This window comes from Bufo gargarizans, chromosome 8, assembly GCF_014858855.1.
Source record: "Bufo gargarizans isolate SCDJY-AF-19 chromosome 8, ASM1485885v1, whole genome shotgun sequence".
Lineage (NCBI taxonomy): Eukaryota > Metazoa > Chordata > Amphibia > Anura > Bufonidae > Bufo > Bufo gargarizans.
In genome coordinates this window covers 78,836,667-78,863,250 of record NC_058087.1, presented here as the reverse complement: position 1 = coordinate 78,863,250, position 26,584 = coordinate 78,836,667, and the positions used below count along the sequence as shown (strand labels likewise).

Here is a 26,584-nt window from a genome sequence, read left to right as displayed (position 1 = left end):
ATGCCAGTACACCTTGTGGCCTGGCAGCAGTACCCGGATGCAGCTCACTGGTAATTTACAGGCCTCACTTGTACTTGCTAAGCAATGCCTGTGCATGGTATTTGAAACAAATGGCATGCATATGTGCAGTCTGGAAAGTACAGTTGTGGCCGGCAATTAGCACCAAGCTGCATTCAGATCCTGCTGCCGAACTAAACTGTATACGGGCAGCCTAGCCACAGGATAGAGAATATGTCACGATCAGTGTGTGGGGGGAAACTCCACACTGATCACAGGAGGGAAAGAGAACAGTAACTGCGCCTGGAAACTAGGGAAAAAACAGGTCACCTCCTAGACAACCCTAATCCAGGCCCTGACTTCCTATCAATATGAATAGACCTTGAAGGTAGGAATATTCATATGCAGGATATCTATGCCCTGATTTCTCTATAAGGCCCTGGAATAAGTTTAGGACTAGAGACAACTCATTCCTCCCCAGATGGACAAATGGAAGTCTCTGTCTCAGGCCCAGCTACAACAACAGGGAATATAACAAATACAAACAAATGCGACACTTAACTTCTAGAGAAGGAAGAACAGCAAAACTAGAGACAACCTCTCACCAGCTCAGCCAAACCCAAATGAAGCTATCTACCGCATAGTCAGAAAGGTGGGGTCAGATTATAAAGGGTAGAAGTGATGACCACTGAGCAACAGCTGAGAAAAGGGAAGTGGTCATTAACCCTATCAACACTGAATAAAGTGAAATCAAGGAGGCAGTTAGATTCCTCCACTTTCAGCAAGTCTCTCTGATCTCCTAACACCAGTCACCTGAGTAACCGTGACAGGAAAACTATGAGAACAGTGGCCCCGTGCCCCGTGGAGTGCCCCAAAGTGAATGCATTCAACAGCTCCATTCAGTGGCATACATAGAGAAGTAAGGGCCCCATAGCAAGGATCAAACCAGGCCCCCAACTTTACGTGCAACAATCATCTCCTCTGGACTGTGATGAGTGATCACTTTTTCCTATACAGATTCAATGTTTCATGCAGATCCGTGTTTTACACAGAACAGGTCAGTCTGCAACCCTGAAAGAATTAATTGGGTGATTGTGTTACCTGATGAATGAGCATTTGCTTGTTCATCAGATGATTGGCGGCACCTGTACACTGACCAATTATTAGTGACAAACATTTCTACAAACTTTTGTTCTGGATAATTAGGTGTAAGTTGGATGCTCCCAACAGTGGCCATTGCCATTGATGAGACTTCGGTGAATTACTATTGTATTCATATCTGTGTATTTAAAAATATTTTAAAATAGGAATCCGAAGTGGGATTTGGTGCCGAGGTACCAGCCAGTGCTAAAGCCCACTTCGGATTTCTACTATAAAATGTTTTTAAATACGCAGATATGATTACAATAGTAATTCATCAAAGTCTCGCCCAAAGACGAAGTTTGGCTCCACTGAGCCAATACATTTTAATGCTGTAAAGAAACAGCATTAAAAACTTTTTTTTTTTTTAACAAATTGACTTAATAAGCTCAATAATTGGTATTGATATAAAAAGATGAGTTAGAGGTTTGTTGGTAATTTTTCAGATCACAGTCAATAGCAAAAAGACCAAGCATACATTATTATTAGAGATAAGCAAATCGAAGCTGACGAAGTGGAGTTCATTACAAATTTCAGGAAAAATTCGATTTGCACCGAATGCAAAATTTCTCCGCGCTTCGTATACATTTTTCCTAAAATGGCTGCTGCACGTGTGAGGACATGGAGAAAGGAAGTCTGGGAAGGCGGTATCATCCATACTGACATCATGCATGCAGCCAATAAGCAGCCAGCCAGTCCTGCGTTGTCACAGCCGTATAAATACGGCAGCCATCTTAGATTCTGCCATTCACCAGCATACCTAATGCAGGGAGAGATGTGTCTGCAGGCGCTAGGGACAGTGGTCATTGTGCTAAAAAGAAACGATTTACAAGTGCAGGGAAGGATTAATCAAGGTGAAGGGAAAGGATAGGGAAGAATCATTCCACTGCATTTCTGTTGAACAGGGTTCAGTCGGGGAGTTGACAGCCTGATTAATAGGAACAATTAGATTACACTTTGCTGCACTGACTGGTGATACAAATTGCCATTATACAGCTCTGTAATTCCAGCAAACCGTTCTTATTAGGGTGCAAGTGCTATTTGATACAGGCATTAACAGGGTTCATTACAAGGAAATATTTTTACGCTTTATTTGCCCTTGTGCGGTGCAGTTCTATGTTCTAAAGCATTTTTTTGCCTTGTATTAGTGGGAATAAAAGGGCTTACAGGTGAAACTCAAGTTAATTTATTTCAGTAATGCAACTTAAAAGGTGAAACTAACATATGAGATAGACTCACTACATGCAAAGCGAGATATTTCAAGCCTTTATTTGTTATAATTTGGATGATTATGGCTTACAGTTTATGAAACCCCAAAGTCACAATTTTGAGCTACCCTTTGCTCAGGGGATATGGATTAATTAGCTGAATGATCACTGTTAATGATTTGACAGTGATCATTTTTGTAAATATCTTTGATTAACCAATTCCCGCCATTTTGGAGAAAATTCATCCCCACTTACCACATTGTTGTCATTCGGTCTCCCCTGTTACAACCACCGCTCTTCTCTGCAATCCCGGTGGCCGCACTTGCGCAGAAGACTCCTTCTTTTCTCCCGGCCGGGCAGCTCGCTGTCCTGAACGCGCACGCCACCGTGCATGCGCCATGGTGATTTCTTCCTCGTCAGAATAGTACAGAGCCGCGAACGTGCACACCTGCTCTGTACTATACTGGTCAGGAATAAGTCACCATGGTTCATGCACGGCAGCGTGCGCATTCAGTCCAGTGCGCGGCCTGGCCGGGAGAAGACTTCAATCAAGATGAAGCCCGCCCCCAGCCAGAATCCAGGAAGTGAACGGCGCACTGGCAGCAGGTAAGTATGAAAATGCAAAGTGGGATAACCCCATTAATGCAATTCCTGTTAATTTGCATAACTGAAATAAATGGACTTTTGCACGATATTCTAATTTTTCAAGTTTCACCCGTATAAGCCGTTGTGTGGTGAAGTGCAAAAATTACAGCACTTTATGTAATTTATTAGTGGCAAAAGTAAAATATATTTGCCGCTCAGTTGTGCACTTATCTGTTTTAAACCCCTTTTTTGCATGTATTAGTGGGAAAAGGAAAAAAATATTTGCCGCCTAGCGGTGCAGTTGTACTTATCTGTAGAAAAGCCTTTTGTGTAAAAATAGAAAAAACTTGGGCCTAATTGTCATTCAGCGGTGCAGTGAGATATTTTACATCCCACTTTGCCATGTACCGTATTTTTCGCCCCATAAGACGCACTTTTTCCCCCCAAAATGGGGGGGGGGGAAATGCCCCTGCGTTTTATGGGGCGAATGCTGACAGTTTTACATCACAGGCTGCGATGTATGCACGAGCGGGGAGGGACTGGGGGGAGGAGCTGGGGGCCGGCAATTGCGGCAGGGCGGTGCAGTCACTGTACTATAGCCCCGCCGCTCCAGTGCTGCACTATACAAATTTAAAATGTCTTATTCAATTAAAAGTTATTAAACATGCTCCCCCACTCCTAATATTACCGTACATCCTAACTGCTTCTGTAGAATGAAAGTATATTATAAGTGTATTACACCCCTCTGTACTGCACACCTATCAATAGTACACCTATACCAGTCCTTAAAAGGACTTTTGTGGACCTATTAGCTAGAGATTTGTGTCCCTAACAGCCTGTCCCTGCTCCACACAGCAACCTCTCCCTACACTGACAAAAGACTGAATGTAAAATGGCGGCCAGATCAGGTCTATTTATAAGATAGGGGGTATGTCCATGTGCTGAAACTTTTCAATTGGCTGTCCTGTACCACCTGATGGATGTTTTATCGGTTCTTTACAATGTAAAAGAATATGGTGGTCGCGAATATCGCCATATGTTCGCATGTTCGGCGAATCGCGAACACGCGAAGTTCGCCGCAAACCAACCGCCGGGCAAACCGCAAGGCCATCTCTTACAGGGATATTATGTTATGCAGAGCTGTTCATTTACTTGTATTGTTACTCAGGGAGTTATTACTGTTAACTAGGTATACAATCCTATGTATTGGCAGCCATTTTACCATGTGCTTTCAGTGTTAATGTAAATGTTATAGTACATGCTATCCAATGCTTTATACTTATATACGTTATTTGTATTCTTGTAGTTTTACCAATCAAATGTATGATCTCTCACTCATGCGCACCACGCAGAGAGTACAACCTGTTGACCAATAAACAAGTTAGACTGCGAAGAACAGTCCTCTTATTTGGAAGACAGGGATGGTTTATGCTGAATGTCAGACTGCACACTGTGTGAACATGTATGAAGACAGAAAACCTTCACTAACACAGTTGTGATTTGCATTAGAGATATAAAATGCTGTAGAATTATTGGACGCTGTTTTTGCAGAATAATATGCATTCACTAAAACTTGTTCAATAATTTTACGGTGATGATACACATCTTTTCAATTAGATGCTTTGATGCAGTATGCTTTCACAAATTTTGTTAGATTTTGCATTATTGATTAGTGTTGATCACGAATAGTCGAATTTAGAATTTTTATCACAAATCCCCCCCCCCCTTTTTTTTATTCGATTTTTTATTTTTTTTAATCAGTACACATGATCCCTCCCTGCTTCTAGCTTGTGGGCCAATAAGAAGGCTGCAATATACTTGACTTTAGGAGTAGTAGTGTTTGCGAATTTTGCTCTATATTCGTTTTTTTCGAATATTCGCTATATTGCTATATATTCTTGTTTTAGAATATTACGAATATTCGAAAAACTAAGTTATAGCAATATAGCAAATATTCGAAAAAAACGAATATAGAGCAATATAGCTAATATAGTGCTATAATCTTTTTTTTATAGTTGTAATTTTTTTCCAATCTGAACTTCAGATGAGAAAGAAATTAAGACTAGTAGGCAAAGAAGATTATAGCACTATATTAGCTAAATTGCTCTATATTCGTTTTTTTTTTCGAATATTCGCTATATTGCTATATATTCTTGTTTTAGAATATTATGAATATTATAAGTTATAGCAATACAGCAAATATTCGAAAAAAAACTAATATAGAGCAATTTAGCTAATATAGTACTATAATCTTCTTTGTCTAAAATTTGTCTGAAGTTCAGATTGGAAAAAAATTACAACTATAAAAAAATAGATTATAGCACTATATTAGCTAAATTGCTCTATATTCGTTTTTATCAAATATTCGCTATATTGCTATATATTCTTGTTTTAGAATATTACGAATATTCGAAAAACTAAGTTATAGCAATATAGTGAATATTCTAAATAAAATTGAATATAGACAATTTAGCTAATATAGTGCTATAATCTTTGTCTAATAGTTGTAAGTTAAAAAATTCGCAATAAAAAATTCAAATTACGGAAATTCGCATATAACACAATCATTACCTTGCCGATTTTTCGAGTAAAAAAAATCGTTGAATATAATATTACAAATTCAAATATGACCCCTGCCGCTCATCACTATTAGGGCCGTTTCACACGAGCGGATGTCGTGCGTGGCATCCGCTCCGTGAAAGAGTGCCAAGACCCGATGCAGACTGCAGAGGCACGGAGCATTAACATGACTGATAATGCTCCGTGCCTCTCTGTGATCTCTTTACTATGAAATCACAGTGACAACTTTATCTCACTGTGATTTCGTAGTAAAGAGATCACAGAGAGGCACGGAGCATTAACAGTCATGTTACTGCTCCGTGCCTCTGCAGTCTGCAGCGGGTCTTGGCACTCTTTCACGGAGCGGATGCCACGCACGGCATCCGCTCGTGTGAAACGGCCCTTATTGATGTGAAATGTGTTTGCTGCTGTATCCACCCCTGTGCAACGTGTTCAGTAACACAGCTATAAAGCACACAGATGCCCAATTACAGACGGTAAATAGACACTGAAAAATAAGGAGGGACAAGTAATTTGTATGGAAGTGTAAATAGAAACTTTTTCCCAAAAAAGACTGTGTTTGAAGGAATCTGTAATGTTGAACTAGTTGCCAGAAGATTAGGTGACAATAACCTGCCAGCAAATACACCTGATAATGACCAGTTCTCACTCCCTTCCCCTGATTATACCCCTTAATATACCACAAATTCCTAAATATTCTCTCCCTATAATGTTCTTACACTGTCTTTCCCTATCACCTATCTTGTCTCCATAATCTTCTTATACTGTTCCTAGCTCAGTAAGCCAGTCTGCAGCCGCAGAGCTGCACAGCTTCCTGCCAGGTCACAATTAAAAGCAGAATGACATTCTAATTGTTTTGCACAGACAACTCCCGGCTTGGTGCCCCCCTGATTGGCTGATCTAGGCTGTAAGTCTATGAGCCAAACACCGTAAGCCCCCGACCCCCATTTCCAGTGCCATGACTGATCCTTTATCTTGCTTCCTCGTGGTGTTTTCCTGGCAATTCTCAATGTAAAATGCCACTGAGCACCATTTTATGCAATTTGTCCATAATGATTTCGAAAAACTTCAGATTTGTTTTGATAATCTGGTTAGCTGATCAGAGGGGTTCCAACACACATTTCCCCTGCCGATCAGCTGTTTAGCAATATCTCCTGCACTGGAAGCAGACCGCTCTGTCTACTATGTAGTGGAATGAGCATGTCACTGCTGTGCTGCTTCCATTGACTTCTATGGGAGCAGCTCTGCAGTGACACACACTGACCACTCCAAAGTAGACACAGCTATACGCTTCTGGTGGCAGAGCAATTGCCCAAAAGCATTTCTGAGTTGGCAAAATTGCCAATTTCAGATCAAATGGCAGAGGGGATGACAGTGAGTGACTTAAAGAGAACCTTTCATCGGCCCAAACATTGTAAGATAACTATCAGGCTGTGTAGAGTGGCGCCCCAGAATCTCACTGCACTTACTATTATTCCGGGGTGCAGCTCCGTTCTCCCACTATGTCCCCTGGTATTTTTGCTGACTTGGTAACACTGGGAAAGCCTGCCCTTTTTCTCCTGGGTGTTCTTTCTCCCAGTTTTTTTTCTCCCAGGCTGTGAGATCTGTGCTGCAATTGAACAGCCCTACAGCTTGGGAGAAGAATGCCGTTGGAACCACCAGAGTCCAGGAGGTGTCAGTAGAGATACCGGGTATTATTCCGATGCTCTGACTTCTACCCGGCTATCGGTGTCAAAGGATCTGATAGCAGGCAGTACTGGTGGCACCTTGATTTGGGGCAGGACAGATTGTAGCTGTTACAATCTAAAGATGTGCTAAGTTTAACACTGGATGATAAATTTGGTGCATAGCTAAACACTTTTGTCTAACTTTATAACACATGTTGGTGGGATTACTTTGCAATAGAATTTTGTGGTGAAATTTCTGCAAATTGTTGCATAATAGGCCACTCCCCTTTCTTCTAAGCAACACCATTTACAACTAAGCTAGAAACCCACCAGAATTTTAGCCCACAATATACGTGTGATAGCAAATATAGGTCCATAATATTTAAAATGTATTTTTTTATTGTTGTGCATTTGTATATAAAATATATCTCTTTCTTGATCTGTGATGACAGCACTAGACTGTAGGCTTGATTAAAATATAAAATATTTTTTGTGTTGACTGCATTCTAAGAGTAACAATTTTTGCTTGTTTTTGTGGGACAGATTGTAGTTGTTATTTGTATCAGTTTGGGATATAGTGTATAATCTATTAACTCCCTAAGAATGCAGCATAGTTTGGCTTAGGGCTACTCCTAAGGGCATTATCTAAGTGTCCCTGGCATTCATCCTTTCACCCTATACAGAGATCTGGTCTGCAGGGTAACCACCAGGCTGCTACCTCTTGGAGTACTCTCCGTTCAATGAAAGCTGACTTAGGTGAGTCAATAGACACTGATGCGTTGCTCCAGAATGGCCAGGACAATCATTATCGCTTTCTTGAGGTCATGCCACAGCATCTCAATCGGGTTGAGGTCAGGAGTCTGACTGGACCACTCCAGAAGGCGTATTTCCTTCTGTTTAAGCCATTCTGTTGTTGATTTACTTCTATACTTTGGGTCGTTGTCCTGTTGCAACATCCATCTTCTGTTGAGCTTCAGCTGGTGGACAGATGGCCTTAAGTTCTCCTGCAAAATGTCTTGATAAACTTGGGAATTAATTTTTCCTTTGATGATAGCAATCCGTCCAGGCCCTGACGAGGAAAAGCAGCCCCAAATCATGATGCCCCCAACTCCATACTTCACAGTTGGGATGAGGTTTTGATGTTGGTGTGCTGTGCCTCTTTTTTTCCACACATAGTGTTGTGTGTTTCTTCCAAACAACTCAACTTTGGTTTCATCTGTCCACAGAATATTTTGCCAGTACTGCTGTGGAACATCCAGGTGCTCTTGTGCAAACTGTAAACGTGCAGCAATGTTTTTTTTGGACAGCAGTGGCTTCCTCTGTGGTATCCTTCCATGAAATCCATTCTTGTTTAGTGTTTTGCGTATCGTAGATTCGCTAACAGGGATGTTAGCATATGCCAGAGACTTTTGTAAGTCCTTAGCTGACACTCTAGGATTTTTCTTCACCTCATTGAGCAGTCTGTGCTGTGCTCTTGCAGTCATCTTTACAGGACGGACACTCCTAGGGAGAGTAGCAGCAGTGCTGAACTTTCTCCATTTAAAGACAATTTGTCTTAACCTGGACTGATGAACAGCAAGGCTTTTGGAGATACTTTTATAACCCTTTCCAGCTTTATGCAAGTCAACAATTCTTAATTGTAGGTCTTCTGAGGGCTTTTTTGTGCGAGGCATCATTCACATCAGGCAACGCTTCTTGTGAAAAGCAAACTCAGAACTGGTGTGTGTGTTTTTTATAGGGCAGGGCAGCTGTAACCAACACCTCCAATCTAATCTCATTGATTGGACTCCAGTTGGCTGACACCTCACTCTAATTAGCTCTTGGAGATGTCATTAGTCTAGGGGTTTACATACTTTTTCGACCTGCACTGTGAATGTTTACATGGTGTGTTCAATAAAAACATGGTAACATTTAATTATTTGTGTGTTATTAGTTTAAGCAGGCTGTGATTGTCTATTGTTGTGACTTAGATGAAGATCAGATCACATTTTATGACCAATTTGTGCAGAAATCCATATCATTCCAAAGGGTTCACATACTTTTTCTTGCAACTGTACCTGTTGCTCAGGCACCCTTCTACAGGGGAAGATGACTTAAGCTGTCACCACAAAATTCAGTGCAGTGTGAATACGGCATGTTATAAAGCAGGAAAAGCTGAGCAGATTAACGTACAGCATTGTTTTATGGGTAAAGATGCTGTAAAACTAATTTCTCACTTCAATTAGGGCTGTCTTATCAGTTTTTGATTTCATTCCCTTTGTAAGTGTGTATTCATAGCTAGCTATTTTAATGTATAAATTACACATTTTGCTGAATATTTTCATATGAAACTATATATCAAACTGCTCATGTCATTCTGCCTGCAGATTGATGCAATTGCTGCATAATATGCCACTCCCCTTCCTCCTAAGCAACACCATTTACAACTAAGCTAGAACCCCACCAGAATTTTAAGCCACATTCTACGTGCGATTACATTAGTAAATGTAGGCCCATTGTATTAATAGGCTTGGCCGATCCATTAGGTGAGACCTTATTCTAGGTACTGTTTGATATGTTTCTCTGCCTATCGTCCCTTTTTATTTTTGAAAAAAAGTACTCAATATTTCAAATGTATTATTTTTATTGCATGTGCATTTGTATATACAGTATATCTCTTTCTTGATCTGTGATCACAGCACTAGACTGTAAGTGCCAACAAATATTAAAAAAACATGTTAATTTAATTGATTCATACATTTCAGGGAAATTCATATAGTTATACTTGACATTCATAATATTATCTGCAAAGGAAAAGAAATGAGTCATCTGTATTTGCCAGAAAAAAAAAAAAAAGGAAAAGATGTGCATAGTCCTGTAGTCATACTAAAACTAACTAAAGTCTGTGGCTTTCAGTATCAATCTCCATTTTTTTTACCACATTTTAACCAGAAGTCAAAGTCAAAGGAAAAAAGGCAGTTGTGCAAAGTTCAATCATACCAATGTAAAAAAATTTTTTTTATTTTATTATTAAGATTAATAACAATGTCCTTGGAAACCAAATAAGTTTGTATTGTCAGTGAGGGCAGAGGTATGCTGTAAAGAAGGTTTCTATACAAACCTTTAAGGGAATCTCTGCAGAGGCAAATTTTTCTTTACTGGAATAATATGGTATTATTCTGTCACTTTATTGGCAATATTATTTACTTGGGATCCCCATTTTGCACTGTGTCCAATTATTTAATGCAACTGCGGAGTAGTTTAGGCGTTTTCTCTTGAACTCAATGGAAGCTGTACAAATTGAATCTTCTGCATGGTTTCTGAAAATGTTATAATTTAAATCCACTGATGTCAGCTAAGAATGGAGCTCTTTTGTCTGTAAAGATATATTATGAAATCATTTAGGACATTGTGACCTATATAGATTCCTAAAAATGCAGTGAGAATGAACAGATAGCACTAAATATAAGATCGTAAGGAGGATATGTTCATATCTGTTTTGTATGCTACTGGATCCATTGCACAACAAACCAGAGTTATCTGATGGACTCACTTATAATACAGCAGAATTTATGAACAGAGCTTCTATCTAACAATCTATGAGAAGTGCAGAAATCTCAAAAAATAGTCAGACCACTATCCGGCGCTCCAGGCATAGAATTCAGTCCTTTAGATGGATAAGATTCTTTTTATTTAAAGTCAACGCGTTTCGAGGGCAAGGTGCCCTCTTCGTCAGGACAATATACAGAATAAAGATTCACTAGTAGTGAGGATATTTAAAACGCTATTTTGGCGGGTTAAACTGGGGGAGGTTCGGGGGTGGGATGGGCGTGTTTAGTATAATGAGGCTAATTGCCAGTGTCTATCCGTGATCAGTGGTAAATGGTGTTAGATGTCTGACACTTTCTTTAATGTGCAGACTGGGTAACGCAGAGTCAAGCGCTTCATAGCATAATTAATTACATTGTTTCGGCATTTCTTTTTGTGATACATATAGTGATACATTTAATGATACATTTCATGATGGTATGTTAATATCACAGCGGCGCTTCCATTCTCCTTAGGAGTCAGTATATTACAGCGGCGCTTCTATTCTCATTAGGGGTCAGTGTAGCAGTGGCCATTCTTCTTCTGCAGAGAGCTGGGAGTGTATCCAGCTCCCTGCTTTTACCATGCGGCGGTTCGCTGTAAATCATTATTATTGCAGGTTCACCCCACTTCTCCTGCACACTGACGCTTCTCCTGCACACTGATGCTTCTCCTGCACACTACGCTTCTCATGTTCACTGCGCTTCTCCCCGCTTCTCCTGTACATTGTGACACTCAGCGATGCCCGATCTCTCAGATGAAGGTCCTTACAGTCCTCAGATCGGTATGTGTAACGCTGGTGTGTATGTTTATTTTATATTATATTATACAGTAGCTTCCTTATTTCCAGGGGAGGTGACATCATTTTAATATATATAGAACATCGTTATTTTTTTTAAAAAGGGGCCAAGCTATGGTACATACTTACAGTCATGTACCAGTGGATTATATATTACATATTATATGGGAAATCATACTGTATAAAAGACTTGTGGCCAATTCTGGTCTTATTTAGAAAATAAATAAATAAATAGATAAAAAAAAGGAGTTCTTATCTGATGCAGGGTATATTTATAAAAAGCCTGTATAGGGCTAAAATAAGAAGCATCTATTGGTGTTCCACTCCTACTGTTATTGTGGTCTTGTGACTGTCTTTGTATTATTGTAATTGGCATAAGAGAGGTGGATGAACCACAGGGCTCTAACTGATCTAACTAAAGCGCCGCTGTGATATTAACATACCATCATGAAATGTATCATTAAATGTATCACTATATGTATCACAAAAAGAAATGCCAAAACAATGTAATTAATTATGCTATGAAGCGCTTGACTCTGCGTTACCCAGTCTGCACATTCAAGAAAGTGTCAGACATCTAACACCATTTACCACTGATCACGGATAGACACTGACAATTAGCCTCATTATACTAAACACGCCCATCCCACCCCCGAACCTCCCCCAGTTTAACCCGCCAAAATAGCGTTTTAAATATCCTCACTACTAGTGAATCCTTATTCTGTATATTGTCCTGACGAAGAGGGCACCTTGCCCTCGAAACGCGTTGACTTTAAATAAAAAGAATCTTATCCATCTAAAGGACTGAATTCTATGCCTGCAGCGCCGGATAGTGGTCTGACTATTTTTTGTTATTTTTTGAGATTTCTGCATATCTATCTACCTGGAACCCTCGGGACAGGAATAGACCCAGGCAGCAGCACGGCATCTCCCTTATGCTGGTGGGGAAATACACCAGCTAAGGCTCATCTAGCTGTTATGACTCCTCACAACAGAATCCGGTAAGCGAAATACGCACCATACATTTATTTTGTCTATAAGGCGGTACCGCACATGAGGCGCTGTGTTTTTTGTCTCCTTTCTTGTCTACAATCTATGAGAAGTAAGCGCTACATTTTCTTATCTTATGAGGAACAAAATAATTTCAATTGCTAAATAAGCTGTATTTCAAAGAATTAGTATAACTACTTTCTCTGCCTTCCGCCAGCTTAGGGAACTGATGAAAATTGACATTTTATCAAATCCCTAAGGTCCCTTTCACACGAGCGTGATTTCCGCGCGGGTGCTATGCGTGACGTGAACGCATAGCACCCGCACTGAATCCAGCACCATTCATTTCAATGGGGCTGTGTTTTTTTCACGTATCACTTCTGCAATGCTTTGAAATCGCAGCATGTTCTATATTCTGCGTTTGTAACGCAGGACAGGCCCCATAGAAGTGAATGGGGCTGCGTGAAAAACGCATTGCATCCGCAAGCAAGTGCGGGTGCGATGTGTTTTTCACTGATGGTTGCTAAGAGACGTTGTTTGTAAACCTTCAGTTTTTTATCACGCGCGTGAAAAACGCATCAAAACGCATTGCACCCGCGTGGAAAAAACTGAACAACTAAACGCAATCGCAGACAAAACTGACTTGTTTTAGTGCCAAAATCGCAGCATTTTCACTGAACGCACCCTGAACGCATCAAGATCAAAACCGTCACGCCCGTGTGAAACCAGCCTAAGGCTGGGTTCACACGGGAGTGACGGATTGGCTCAGGATGCGTTTAGGGTGCGTTAAGTGAAACTCTAACTATTTTGCAAGCAAGTTCAGTCAGTTTTGTCTGCAATTGCGTTTAGTTGTTCAGTTTTTTCCGCGCGGGTGCAATGCGTTTTGATGCGTTTTTCACGCGCGTGATAAGAAACTGAAGGTTTAAAAACAACATCTCTTAGCAACCATCAGTGAAAAACGCATCGCACCCGCACTTGCTTAAGGATGCAATGCGTTTTTCATGCAGCCCCATTCACTTCTATAGGGCCTGTCCTGCGTTACAAACGCAGAATATAGAGCATGCTGCGATTTTAAAGCATTGCAGAAGTAATGCGTGAAAAAAAAACGCTCATGTACACAGCCCCATTGAAATGAATGGTGCCGGATTCAGTGCAGGTGCAATACGTTCACCTACCGCATTGCATCCGCGCGGAAATCTCGCTCGTATGAACTCAGCCTAAGGCCCCCTTCACACGAGCGAGTATTCCGCGCGGGTGCGATGCGTGAGTTGAACGCATTGCACCCGCACTGAATCCTGACCCATTCATTTCTATGGGGCTGTTCACATGAGCGGTGATTTTCACGCATCACTTATGCGTTGCGTGAAAATCGCAGCATGCTCCTCTTTGTGCGTTGCAGTGCGATAATCCAAGCAACGCGGGCCCCATAGAAGTGAATGGGGTTGCGTGAAAATCGCAAGCATCCGCAAGCGCAAGCGATTTTCACGCATGGGTTCTAGGTGACAGTCTACTCACTGTATTATTTTCCCTTATAACATGGTTATAAGGGAAAATAATAGCATTCTGACTACAGAATACATAGTATAATACTGCTGGAAGGGTTAAAAAAATAAAAAAAGTTAACTTACCTTATCCTCTTGTTCGCGTAGTTCGTTCCCAGTCTGTTCTTTGCTAGCTGTGGGCTTGGGCTAAAGGACCTTTGATGATGTCAGATCACATGCTCCATCACCATGGTGATGGACCATGTGATTAGAGCATGTGATCTGATGTCATCAAAGGTCCTTTAGCCCAAGCCCACAGCTAGCAAAGAACAGACCGGGAACGGTGCGGTAGGCGGGATCGCGATCCCCCGCCCGCCTCCCATTGCATAATCGTTGGCGTCTAGTGGGTATACCAGGGTGCCAGCACATTGCTGGCACCCTGGTATAAACGGCTGACATCGGTGATGCGATGTCAGCCGTTTAACCCTTTCCATACAGCGGTCCTTACGGACCGCTGTATGGAAAAGGTTAACAGCTCAGGGAGCTCCCTCCCTCTCCCATCGGGGGGCTGTTGTGCCTTTGCAGCCCCCCGAATGGAGAGGGAGAGAGCTTCCAGGCAGCCCCCCAAGCCCCGTCCTTACCCTTCCCCGTCTGCGAAGTTCTGGCAACTACTGAGCAGACGGGGAAGGTTCCCATGGCAACAGGACGCCTTCTCAGGCGTCCTGCTGTCCATGGTTCTGAACAGATCTGTGCTGAAAGCATAGATCTGTTCAGACAAAGTGTAAGTAAAATACAGAACAGTACAATATATATTGTACTGTATTATGCAGACATCAGACCCAAAATTCCCTACACATGTTTGGTATTTTGCCCACCTTACTTCCCAAAAAAGGTAATAAAAGTGATCAAAAAAGTCACATGTACGCCAAAATCAAACCGTTATCTCATCCCGCAAAAATCATACCCTACCCAAGATAATCGCCCAAAAACTGAAAAAGTTATGGCTCTTAGACTATGGAAACACTAAAACATGATTTCTTTTGTTTCAAAAATGAAATCATTGTGTAAAACTTACATAAATAAAAAAAAAGTATACATATTAGGTATCGCTGCGTCCGTATTGACCGGCTCTATAAAAATATCACATGACCTAACCTCTCAGATGACCACCGTAAAAAAAATAAAAATAAAAACGGTGTAAAAAAAGCCATTTTTTGTCATCTTCCGTCACAAAAAGTGTAATAGCAAGCAATCAAAAAGTCATGTGCACCCTAAAATAGTGCTAATCAAACCGTCATCTCATCCCACAAAAAATGAGACCCTACTTAAGATAATCGCCCAAAAATTGAAAAAACTATGGCTCTTAGACTATGGAGACACTAAAACATTTTTTTTGTTTTAAAAATGAAATTATTGTGTAAAACTTACATAAATAAAAAAAATTGTATACATATTGGGTATCACCGCGTCCGGGACAACCTTCTCTATAAAATTACCACATGATCTAACCTGTCAGATGAATGGTGTAAATAACAAAAAAAAAACGGTGCCAAAAAAGCAATTTCTTGTTACCTTGCCGCACAAAAAGTGTAATATAGAGCAACCAAAAATCATATGTACCCTAAACTTGTACCAACAAAACTGCCACCCTATCCCGTAGTTTATAAAATGGGGTCACTTTTTTGGAGTTTCTACTCTAGGGGTGCATCAGGGGGGCTTCAAATGGGACATGGTGTCAAAAAAACCAGTCCAACAAAATCTGCCTTCCAAAAACCGTATGGCATTCCTTTCCTTCTGCGCCCTGCCGTGTGCACGTACAGCAGTTTATGACCACATATGAGGTGTTTCTGTAAACTACAGAATCAGGGCCATAAATAATGAGTTTTGTTTGGCTGTTAACCCTTGATTTGTAACTGGAAAAAAAATATTAAAATGGAAAATCTACCAAAAAAGTGAAATTTTCAAAATTGTATCTCTATTTTCCATTAAATCTTGTGCAACACCTAAAGGGTTAACAAAGTTTGTAAAATCAGTTTTGTATACCTTGAGGGGTGTAGTTTCTTAGATGGGGTAACTTTTATGGAGTTTCTACTCTAGGGGTGCATCAGGGGGGCTTCAAATGGGACATGGTGTCAAAAAACCAGTCCAGCAAAACATGCCTTCCAAAAACCAAACGGCGCACCTTTCACTCTATGCCCCGCTGTGTGGCCGTACAGTAGTTTACGGCCACATATGGGGTGTTTCTGTAAATGGCAGAGTCAGGGCAATAAAGATACAGTCTTGTTTGGCTGTTAACCCTTGCTTTGTTAGTGGAAAAAATGGGTTAAAATGGAAAATTAGGCAAAAAAATGAAATTCTCAAATTTCATCCCCATTTGCCAATAACTCTTGTGCAACACCTAAAGGGTTAACAAAGTTTGTAAAATCAGTTTTGAATACCTTGAGGGGTGTAGTTTCTTAGATGGGGTCACTTTTATGGAGTTTCTACTCTAGGGGTGCATCAGGGGGCTTCAAATGGGACATGGTGTCAAAAAACCAGTCCAGCAAAACCTGCCTTCCAAAAACCAAACGGCGCACCTTTCACTCTACGCCCCGCTGTGTGGCCGTACAGTAGTTTACGGCCACATATGGGGTGTTTCTGTAAACGGCAGAGTCAGGGCAATAAAGATACAGTCTTGTTTGGCTGTTAACCCTTGCTTTATTAGTGGAAAAAATGGGTTAAAATGGAAAATTAGGCAAAAAAATGAAATTCTCAAATTTCATCCCCATTTGCCAATAACTCTTGTGCAACACCTAAAGGGTTAACAAAGTTTGTAAAATCAGTTTTGAATACCTTGAGGGGTGTAGTTTATAGAATGGGGTCATTTTTGGGTGGTTTCTATTATGTAAGCCTCGCAAAGTGACTTCAGAGCTGTAGTGGTCCCTAAAAATTGGGTTTTTGTAAATTTCTGAAAAATTTCTAGATTTGCTTCTAAACTTCTAAGCTTTGTAAGGCTGCTTTCACACTAGCGTTCGCTGGTCCGTTCGTGAGCTCCGTTTGAAGGGGCTCACGAGCGGACCCGAACGCAGCCGTCCAGCCCTGATGCAGTCTGAATGGAGCGGATCCGCTCAGACTGCATCAGTCTGGCGGCGTTCAGCCTCCGCTCCGCTCGCCTCCGCACGGACAGGCGGACAGCTGAACGCTGCTTGCAGCGTTCGGGTGTCCGCCTGGCCGTGCGGAGGCGTGCGGATCCGCCCAGACGTACAATGTAAGTCAATGGGGACGGATCCGTTTGAAGATGTCACCCTGTGGCTCAATCTTCAGGCGGATCCGTCCCCCATTGACTTTACATTGAAAGTCTGGACGGATCCGTCCGAGGCTATTTTCACACTTAGCTTTTTTTAGCTAATATAATGCAGACGGATCCGTTCTGAACGGATCCTCCGTCTGCATTATTATGAGCGGATCCGTTCAGAACGGATCCGCCCGAACGCTAGTGTGAAAGTAGCCTAACATCCCCAAAAAATAAAATATCATTCCCAAAATAATTCAAACATGAAGGGGTTAAGGACACAGCCATATTTCACCTTAAGGACCAGACAATTTTTTGCAAATCTGACCAGTGTCACTTTATGTGGTGATGACTTTAAACGCTTTGAATTAATAAGGCCATTCTGATATAGTTTTTTCGTCACATATTGTACTTCATGACACTGGTAAAATGAAGTAAAAAAAAATCATTTTTATTTATAAAGAAAATGCCAAATTTACCAAAATGTGGGAAAAATTTGCAAATTTCCAAGTTTCAATTTTTCTACTTCTATAATACACAGTAAATACCTCCAAAAATAGTTATCACTTTACATTCCCCATATGTCTACTTCATGTTTGGATCATTTTAGGAATTACATTTTAGTTTTTGGGGACGTTACAGGGCTTAGAAGTTTAGAAGCAAATCTTGAAATTTTTCAGAAATCTTTAAAAACCCAATTTTTAGGGACCAGTTCAGGTCTGAAGTCACTTTGTAAGGCTTACATAATAGAAACCACCCAAAAATGACCCCATTCTAGAAACTGCAATCTTCTAGGTATTCAAAACTGATTTTTACAAACGTTAACCCTTTAAGTGTTCCACAAGAGTTAATGGCAAATGGAGATAAAATTTCTGAAATTAGATTTTTTGGCAGATTTTCCACTTTAATCCATTTTTTCCAGTAACAAAGCAAGGGTTAACAGCCAAACAAAATGCTATATTTATGGCCCCGATTCTGTAGTTTGCAGAAACACCCCATATGTGGCCGCAAACTACTGTACAGGCACACGGTAGGGTGTAGAGGGAAAGGTGCGCCATGCGGTTTTTGGAAGGCAGATTTTGCTGGACTGGTTTATTTACACCATGTCCCATTTAAAGCCCCCCAATGCACCCCTAGATTAGAAACCCCATAAAAGTGAACCCATCTAAGAAACTGCACCCCTTAAGGTATTCAAAACTGATTTTACAAACTTTGTTAACCCTTTAGGTGTTGTACAAGAGTTATTGGCAAATGGAGATGAAATTTGAGAATTTCATTTTTTTTTGGGCAAATTTTCTATTTTAATCCATTTTTCCAGTAACAAAGCAATGGTTAACATCCAAACAAATTGCTATATTTATTGCCCCCATTCTGTAGTTTGCAGAAACACCTCATATGTGGCCATAAACTACTGTACGGGCACACAGTAGGGCGTAGAGGGATTTGGAAGCCAGATTTTGCTGGACTGGTTTATTTACACCATGTAGAGTAGAAAATCCATAAAAGTGACCCCGTTTTGGAAACTACGAGATAAGGTGGCAGTTTTGTTGGGACTATTTTTAGGGTACATATAATTTTTGGGTTGCTCTATATTACATTTTTGTGAGGCAAGGTTACCAAAAATAGAAATTCTGAAATTTCACCTCCATTTGCCATAAACTGTTGAGGAACACCTAAAGGATTAATAAAGTTTGTAAAATCAGTTTTGAATACCTTAAGGGTAGTTTCTTAGATGGGGTCACTTTTATGGAGTTTCTACTCTAGGGGTGCATCGGGGGGCTTCAAATGGGACATGGTGCCCCCCAAAAAAGGCCATCAAAATCTGCCCTCCAGAAACCATACGGCGTTCCTTTTCTTTCTGCGCCCTGCTGTTTGGTAATACAGCAGTTTAAGACCACAGTAAACTGCAGAATCAGAGTAATAAATATTAAGTTTTGTTTGGCTGTTAATCCTTGCTTTGTTACTGGAAAAAAAATGATTAAAATGGAAAATTTGCCCAAAAATTGCTGTTTTGGCACCGTTTTATTTAATTTTTTTTGACTGTGTTAATCTGAGGGGTTGGGTCATGTTTTTTTTTTTATAGAGCAGATTCCTATGGACGCGGCGATACCTAATAGGTCTACTTTTTATTTATTTATGTTTTACACTATATATAACTTTATTTTAGTTTTACTAAATAATATTTTAATTTTTGTTTTGTTTTGTTTTAGTGTCTCAAGTCTGAGAACCATAGTTTTTTATACAATTGTCACTGGCTAAATCGGGGAAGGGAAATAAATTTAGTACTCCATGGAAGTATGGTACTCCCTGAAGCAACCAATAATGCAGAGGCCTGGATGATCGGGCACGTGTCACACTGAGTAGTGGTGTCCTTCCGTATCCCCCTCCTGAGACACTTTCTGCACCTTTTTTGGGTCCGTCCCTTCTTTCCAGTATGGGGGACTACCCCTGGAAAGCGTTGGCCAGGGACGACCCGGACACCTCCAGTTCCCGAGGTACTCCGGCCTGCTCTTTCCCGGTCAGAAAAGATCAGGTGCTTGAGGACTGCCTCATAGAACTGAAGGAATGTCCCTGTGTTGCCAGCGCTCCGGGACAGCACAAAAGTGTTGTACAAGGCAACCTGTACCAAGTAGATCACAACTTTTTTGTACCATGCCCGGGTTTTGTGCATGGAATTATATGGCTTGAGGACTTGATCAGAGAGATCAACTCCTCCCATATACCGATTGTAGTCGACAATACAATCGGGCTTGAGGACCGTTACCGCGGTACCTTGCACAGGAACAGGGGTGATGCCGTTACCATGAATTGTGGACAGTACCAGGACATCCCTCTTGTCCTTATATCTGACCAGCAACAGGTTTCCACTGGTAAGGGCACGGGTCGCACCCCTGGGGATAGGTACCTAGAGGGGGTGGGTAGGGGGGCTGCGTTGATTTTTCCACACGGTCCAACAATCAGACGTGGATCTGGTGGCAAGGAACTGGAACAAGGGGATACTAGTATAAAAGTTATCCACGTACAGGTGGTAACGCTTATCTAGGAGTGGGTGCATAAGGTCCCACACAAGTTTCCCGCTAAAACCCAGAGTGGGGGGACATTCTGGGGGTTGAATACGGGAATTTTGCCCCTCTTACACACAAAACTTGTAAATGTACCCTGAGGTACTCTCACAAAGTTTGTGTAGCTTCACGCCATACCTCGCCCGCTTAGAGGGAACTTACTGGCGGAAAATGAGTTTCCCCTTGAAAGCAATGAGAGACTCATCAACCGCGACCTCCCTTCCAGGTACATAGGCCTGCACAAATTTGGCCCCAAAGTGATCGATGACCGGCCTGATTTTGTACAGGCGGTCATAGGCAGGATCACCTTGGGGTAGACATGCTGCATTATCTGCATAATGCAGGCATTTCCGGATGGCCTCACACCGGGAGCGTGTCATGGCCGTACTGTAAAGTGGGGTCTGCTATAGGATGTCCCCACTCCAGTAATGCCTGACACTAGGTTTCTTGACTAGACCCATGTGCAGCATGAGGCCCTAAAACGTCCTCATCTCTGCTGCACTGACCGGAGTCCAGCGACTGAACCTAGCCAAAAAGGAGCCCGGGTGTTGAGCAACAAACTGTTGGGCATACAGGTTTGTTTGCTCCACCATTAGATTTACAAAGTGGTCACTGAAAAAAAGACTAAAGTAGTCGTATTCAGTGAAGCCCACTGTGGAAATCTGGATCCCTGGTTGGCCTACAAAATCAGGAATCACGGGCTTAAAACGCTCTGGGGTATACTAGACAAGTTCACCGGCAGGGGGCTCCATTGGACTTAACTGGTGGGCCGGAAAACGAGCCCCAGAGGTGCTTGTACTAGTGTGGGGCCACAGGGTCCCCTTTTTCCGCCTGGTGGCGTCTCCGCCGCCTTGGGGGCTCATCATCATCGCTAGATGATGAGGAGGATGCGGATGACAAAAGGAAAGTGGGGTCATCCTCGTCGTCACTGGGGCTATCGTACTCGGAGGCAAGCTGGGCGTATGCCTCCTCGGCCGAGAACATCCGGTGGCCATAGTTGTGTGTGTGCGTGCGCGATAAACTTTATTTGGTGAACGTGTGTGGGGGGGCACAGGTGTTCGAGAACTTACCCTAAACATAACAGACAAAAAAAATGTAAATAAATAAAAGGGGAAAAAATTTGAAAAATAAAAAAATCGCTGACCAACCAACCAAAGTTGCGATGTGCTAACAGTGGCCGGACGCTAAGAGTGCCGGCCACAGTCAGCGTATGTACTGTAAAAAAAAAATGCTTGCGCCCAAAAAAAAGTTGTGGGGAGGGAGGGGGTGCAGGGGTGCAAGCTTCAGCACCCCTAGGGTGGGGGGGGTCTAGGGTCATACAGCTGTGCTGTGGACCCCAGATACCTGAACATTTTTTTTTCTTCCACTAACTTTCCCTGAATATCCCTGCTTAACCTAACCTTTCCCTAAATACCTGGGTGCACAGATGTGGGTGCTGGAGCACAGATGGGGTTCTTGCTGATGATCCCTGCACAGATGGGGGTGCTGTCTCTGAGATTGGACGTGCAGTAATTTGAACTGCCCGCCCCTGCAGCCGACCAATAAGAGGCGATGCTGAGAGGTGACGTCACCATCATCTCTCAGGATCGCAGGATGGTGATTGGTGGTGTATTATTACACCACCGATCACCATCCTGTTCCGGGTTATCGGGTCCCCAGAGACCCGAATAACCCAGAAATGCAGAAAACCGTAGGTCTGAATTGAAACTAACATATGAGATAGACTCATTACATGCAAAGAAAGATATGTCAAGAGTTTACAAACCGGATTCCCAAAAAGTTGGGACACTATACAAATCGTGAATAAAAACTGAATGCAATGATGTGGAGGTGCCAACTTCTAATATTTTATTCAGAATAGAACATAAATCACAGAACAAAAGTTTAAACTGAGAAAATGTACCATTTTAAGGGAAAAATATGTTGAATCAGAATTTCATGGTGTCAACAAATCCCCAAAAAGTTGGGACAAGGCCATTTTCACCACTGTGTGGCATCTCCCCTTCTTCTCACAACACTCAACAGACGTCTGGGGACCGAGGAGACCAGTTTCTCAAGTTTAGAAATTGGAATGCTCTCCCATTCTTGTCTAATACAGGCCTCTAACTGTTCAATCGTCTTGGGCCTTCTTTGTTGCACCTTCCTCTTTATGATGCGCCAAATGCTCTCTATAGGTGAAAGATCTGGACTGCTGACTGGCCATTTCAGTACCCGGATCCTTCTCCTTAGCAGCCATGATGTTGTGATTGATGTAGAATGTGGTCTGGCATTATCTTGTTGAAAAATGCAGGGTCTTCCCTGAAAGAGATGACGTCTGGATGGGAACATATGTTGTTCTAGAACCTGAATATATTTTTCTGCATTGATGGTGCCTTTCCAGACATGCAAGCTGCCCATGCCACACGCACTCATGCAACCCCATACTATCAGAGATGCAGGCTTCTGAACTGAACGTTGATAACAACTTGGGTTGTCCTTGTCCTCTTTGGTCTGGATGACATGGCGTCCCAGATTTCCAAAAAGAACTTCGAATCGTGACTCGTCTGACCACAGAACAGTCTTCCATTTTGCCACACTCCATTTTAAATTATCCCTGGCCCAGTGAAAACGCCTGAGCTTGTGGATCTTGCTTAGAAATGGCTTCTTCTTTGCACTGTAGAGTTTCAGCTGGCAACGGCAGATGGCACGGTGGATTGTGTTCACTGACAATGGTTTCTGGAAGTATTCCTGAGCCCATTCTGCGATTTCCTTTACAGTAGCATTCCTGTTTGTGGTGCAGTGTCGTTTAAGGGCCCGGAGATCACAGGCATCCAGTATGGTTTTACGGCCTTGACCCTTACGCACAGAGATTGTTCCAGATTCTCTAAATCTTTGGATGATGTTATGCACAGTTGATGATGATAGATGCAAAGTCTTTGCAATTTTTCGCTGGGTAACACCTTTCTGATATTGCTCCACTATCTTTCTGTGCAACATTGTGGGAATTGGTGATCCTCTACCCATCTTGGCTTCTGAGAGACACTGCCACTCTGAGAAGCTCTTTTTATACCCAATCATGTTGCCAATTGACCTAATTAGTGTTAATTGGTCTTCCAGCTCTTCGTTATGCTCAAATTTACTTTTTCCAGCCTCTTATTGCTACTTGTCCCAACTTTTTGGGGATTTGTTGACACCGTGAAAATTTTAATCAACGTATTTTTCCTTTAAAATGATACATTTACTCGGATAAAACGTTTGATCTGTCATCTACGTTCTATTACAAATAAAATATTGACATTTGCCATCTCCACATCATTGCATTCAGTTTTTATTCACAATTTGTTTAGTGTCCCAACTTTTTGGGAATCCGGTTTGTAATTTGGAGTAAGAGGCGGTGGTCGCACAGAGCCACCAGCACAGCAGAAGAGGGAGCAGCGTGCAAAAGTGGAGCAGCCGTCCCTTAGACAGTACGCCTGCTACTGCCCAACGCAGCAAGGGACCGAGCACACCAAAGCCAGCTCCAAGGAGTACCCTGGCATGGCAGTCCTTCAGACAATGTGCTGACGACAAGACATGAGTGGTTTGCACACTGTGCAATCAGAGCCTGAAGCGAGGAATTAATGTTCTCAACCTAAGCACAATCTGCATGACCAGGCATCTAAGTGCAAAGCACGAGCTGTAGTAGAGTAGACACCTCAAAAACAAAGAAAGGTCTCTGGATCCTCCTGCTTCCTCTTCTGCAGCAGTCTTGGCCTCTTCATCCACCTCTGGAGTGACAGTGGCACCTGCCACCCCGCAAACAGAGGATCTGCCAGCAACGCCAACATCTGGGTCACCAAGCATCTCCACAATGTCACATGGAAGGGTTCAACTCTCTATATCCCAAACACTGGAGCAAAAGAGAAAGTACCCCCCTACCCACCCACGATCCCTGGCTCTGAATGCTAGCATTTCAAAATGACTGGCCTTTGAAATGCTGTCATTCCGTCTGGTGGAGACGGAGAGTTTTAAAAGCCTTATGGTGGTGGCTGTCCCACAGTACGATGTGCCCAGCCTCCACTACTTTTCCAGTCGTACCATCCCTTTCCTGCACAACCAAGTAGGGGACCAAATCAGGTGTGCACTGTGCAACGCCATCTGTGGCAAGGTCCACCTAACTACGAATATGGTGACCTGTAAGCACGGTCAGGGACGTTATATCTCCCTAACAGCACACTGGGTAAATGCAGTGGCGGCTGGGCCTAAAGCAGATAGCAGTTTGGCGCATGTCCTTCCGCCACCAAGGATTGCAGGGTGCTTCTATTTGCCTCCTGTTGCTTCCTTCTCCTTCTCAGGTTCCTCATCCTCTACCGGCTCCTCATCCGGTCAGCGTAACACCTTTACCACCAACTTCAGCACAGCCAGGGGTAAACGATAGCAAGCAGTTTTGAAACTTATCTGTTTGGGGGACAAACCCCACACCGCTCAGGAGCTGTGGACGGGCATGGAACAACAGACAGATGAGTGGTTGGTGCCAGTGAGCCTCAAGCCCGGCCTGGTGGTGTGCGATAATGGGCGAAATCTCATAGCAGCTCTGGGACTAGCCGATTTGCTGTGCTGAATTTGGTGGTGCAGAGTTTCCATAAAAATTTCCCCGATATGTCAGAACTGCTGCTTCAGCGTTCTCACCCTGCTGCTGCTCATCTGTCAGCGCTGCAACGTAACTTTGGCCTTCCCGCTTACCGCCTCATATACAACGTTCCCACAAGGTGGAACTCCACCTTGCACATGCTAGCCAGACTATGCAAGCAGCAGCAGGCGATAGCAGAGTTTCAGCTGCAGCACGCATGGGTGAGTCACTCTGAGGAACAGCACCACTTCAAATTAATGAGTGGGCCTCCATGCGAGACCTGTGTGCCTTGATGCTCTGTTTCGAGTACTCCACCAACATTGCCTGTGCTGATGACGCCGTTCTCAGCGTTACTATTCCACTTCTATACCTCCTTGAAAAAACGCTTCGGGTGATGATGGAAGAGGATGTGGCACTGGAGGAGGAGGAGGAAGAGGGATCATTTCATAGAGTTTCAGGCCAGTCATTCACAAGTAGCTCCGAGGGTGGGTTCCTGCAAGGGCACAGTTCTGGAGGATGACGAGCTGAAGGATGAGGGGATGGAGGAGGAGGAACCGTGTTCACAGCAGGCTGGCACCCAAGCCAGCTCATGGCCATCACTGATGCATGGCTGGGGGGATACAGAGGACAGAGACAATACACCTCCCACAGAGGACAGCTTATCGTTGCCTCTGGGCTGCCTGGCATGCATGAGCGATTAGATGCATGGCCGAAATGTGGAAAAGCTTTGTCAGCACGCCACAACAACCAGCACCACCATCTGATATGAAACGTCTTTGCAGAAGGCAGCATTTCAGCAACATAGTGGAGAAATATGTGTGCACACACCTACACAAACTGAATGATGGGTCTGCCCCCTTCAACTTCTGGGTCTCCAAATTGGGCACATGGCCTGAGCTTACCCTTTACGCCTTGGAGGTGCTGGCCTGCCCTGCGGCCAGTGTATTGTCTGAACATGTGTTTAGCACGGCAGGGGGCGTTATCACAGACAAGCGCAGCCGTCTGTCCACTGCCAATGTGGCCAAGCTCACGTTCATTAAAATGAACCAGGCATGGATCCCACAGGACTTGTCCGTACCTTGTGCAGAATAGACATGTATACCGGCCTTACCCAACCATTGTTATACTACAGCGCAATTGCTCATTGTTGTATTTTTGATATTTCACACTCTTTAGGGGTGTACCCTAATAAAAAAAAAAAAAAATTAAACCAAAAAACTGTGTTGGCTACCTTGTCCCCCTCCACCGCCGCTTCCACCTACACCGCTACGTCTACCTCCTCAACCTCCTACTCTATATGGACCTTCACCTCATAGATCAAGATAATAGTTTTTTTTTATTTTTATGTATTTTTTTTATTTTTTAAGTCATTTCATACATTGTTGGGCTACATTTCCCAAATTTTTGGCTGTGTTATACCCCTGCTCTACCTAGTAGACAGGTAAATACATTGCACTAATTTGTCTGTTACATTGTCAGGTGAAATTCATCATTTTGCAGCAAAACTATGCCACAATTATGGCGTCAAACTTAAGCCAACCAATAGTTAGAGTCAGTATAGAGTCAGAGAAAAGTATCTATCCGCGCAACCCTCTTTTATATTTCTCAGTGTAAAAAGTAAAATGCTGAGGAAAACATTCTAACCATTC

The 26,584-nt window shown here is 42.6% G+C and overlaps 1 protein-coding gene across 1 annotated transcript in view; it reads right to left on the bottom strand.

Moving 5' to 3' along the window:
- Positions 1-9,814: 9,814 nt before the first annotated feature.
- Positions 9,815-26,584, bottom strand: part of LOC122945589 (T-cell-specific surface glycoprotein CD28-like) — a 54,057-nt gene continuing 37,287 nt past the window's right edge. The window contains exon 5 of the mRNA XM_044304673.1: positions 9,815-10,532. Within this exon, the coding sequence (XP_044160608.1) occupies positions 10,508-10,532 (25 nt within the window). The 3' untranslated portion in view covers positions 9,815-10,507. The remainder of the gene's footprint in view (positions 10,533-26,584) is intronic.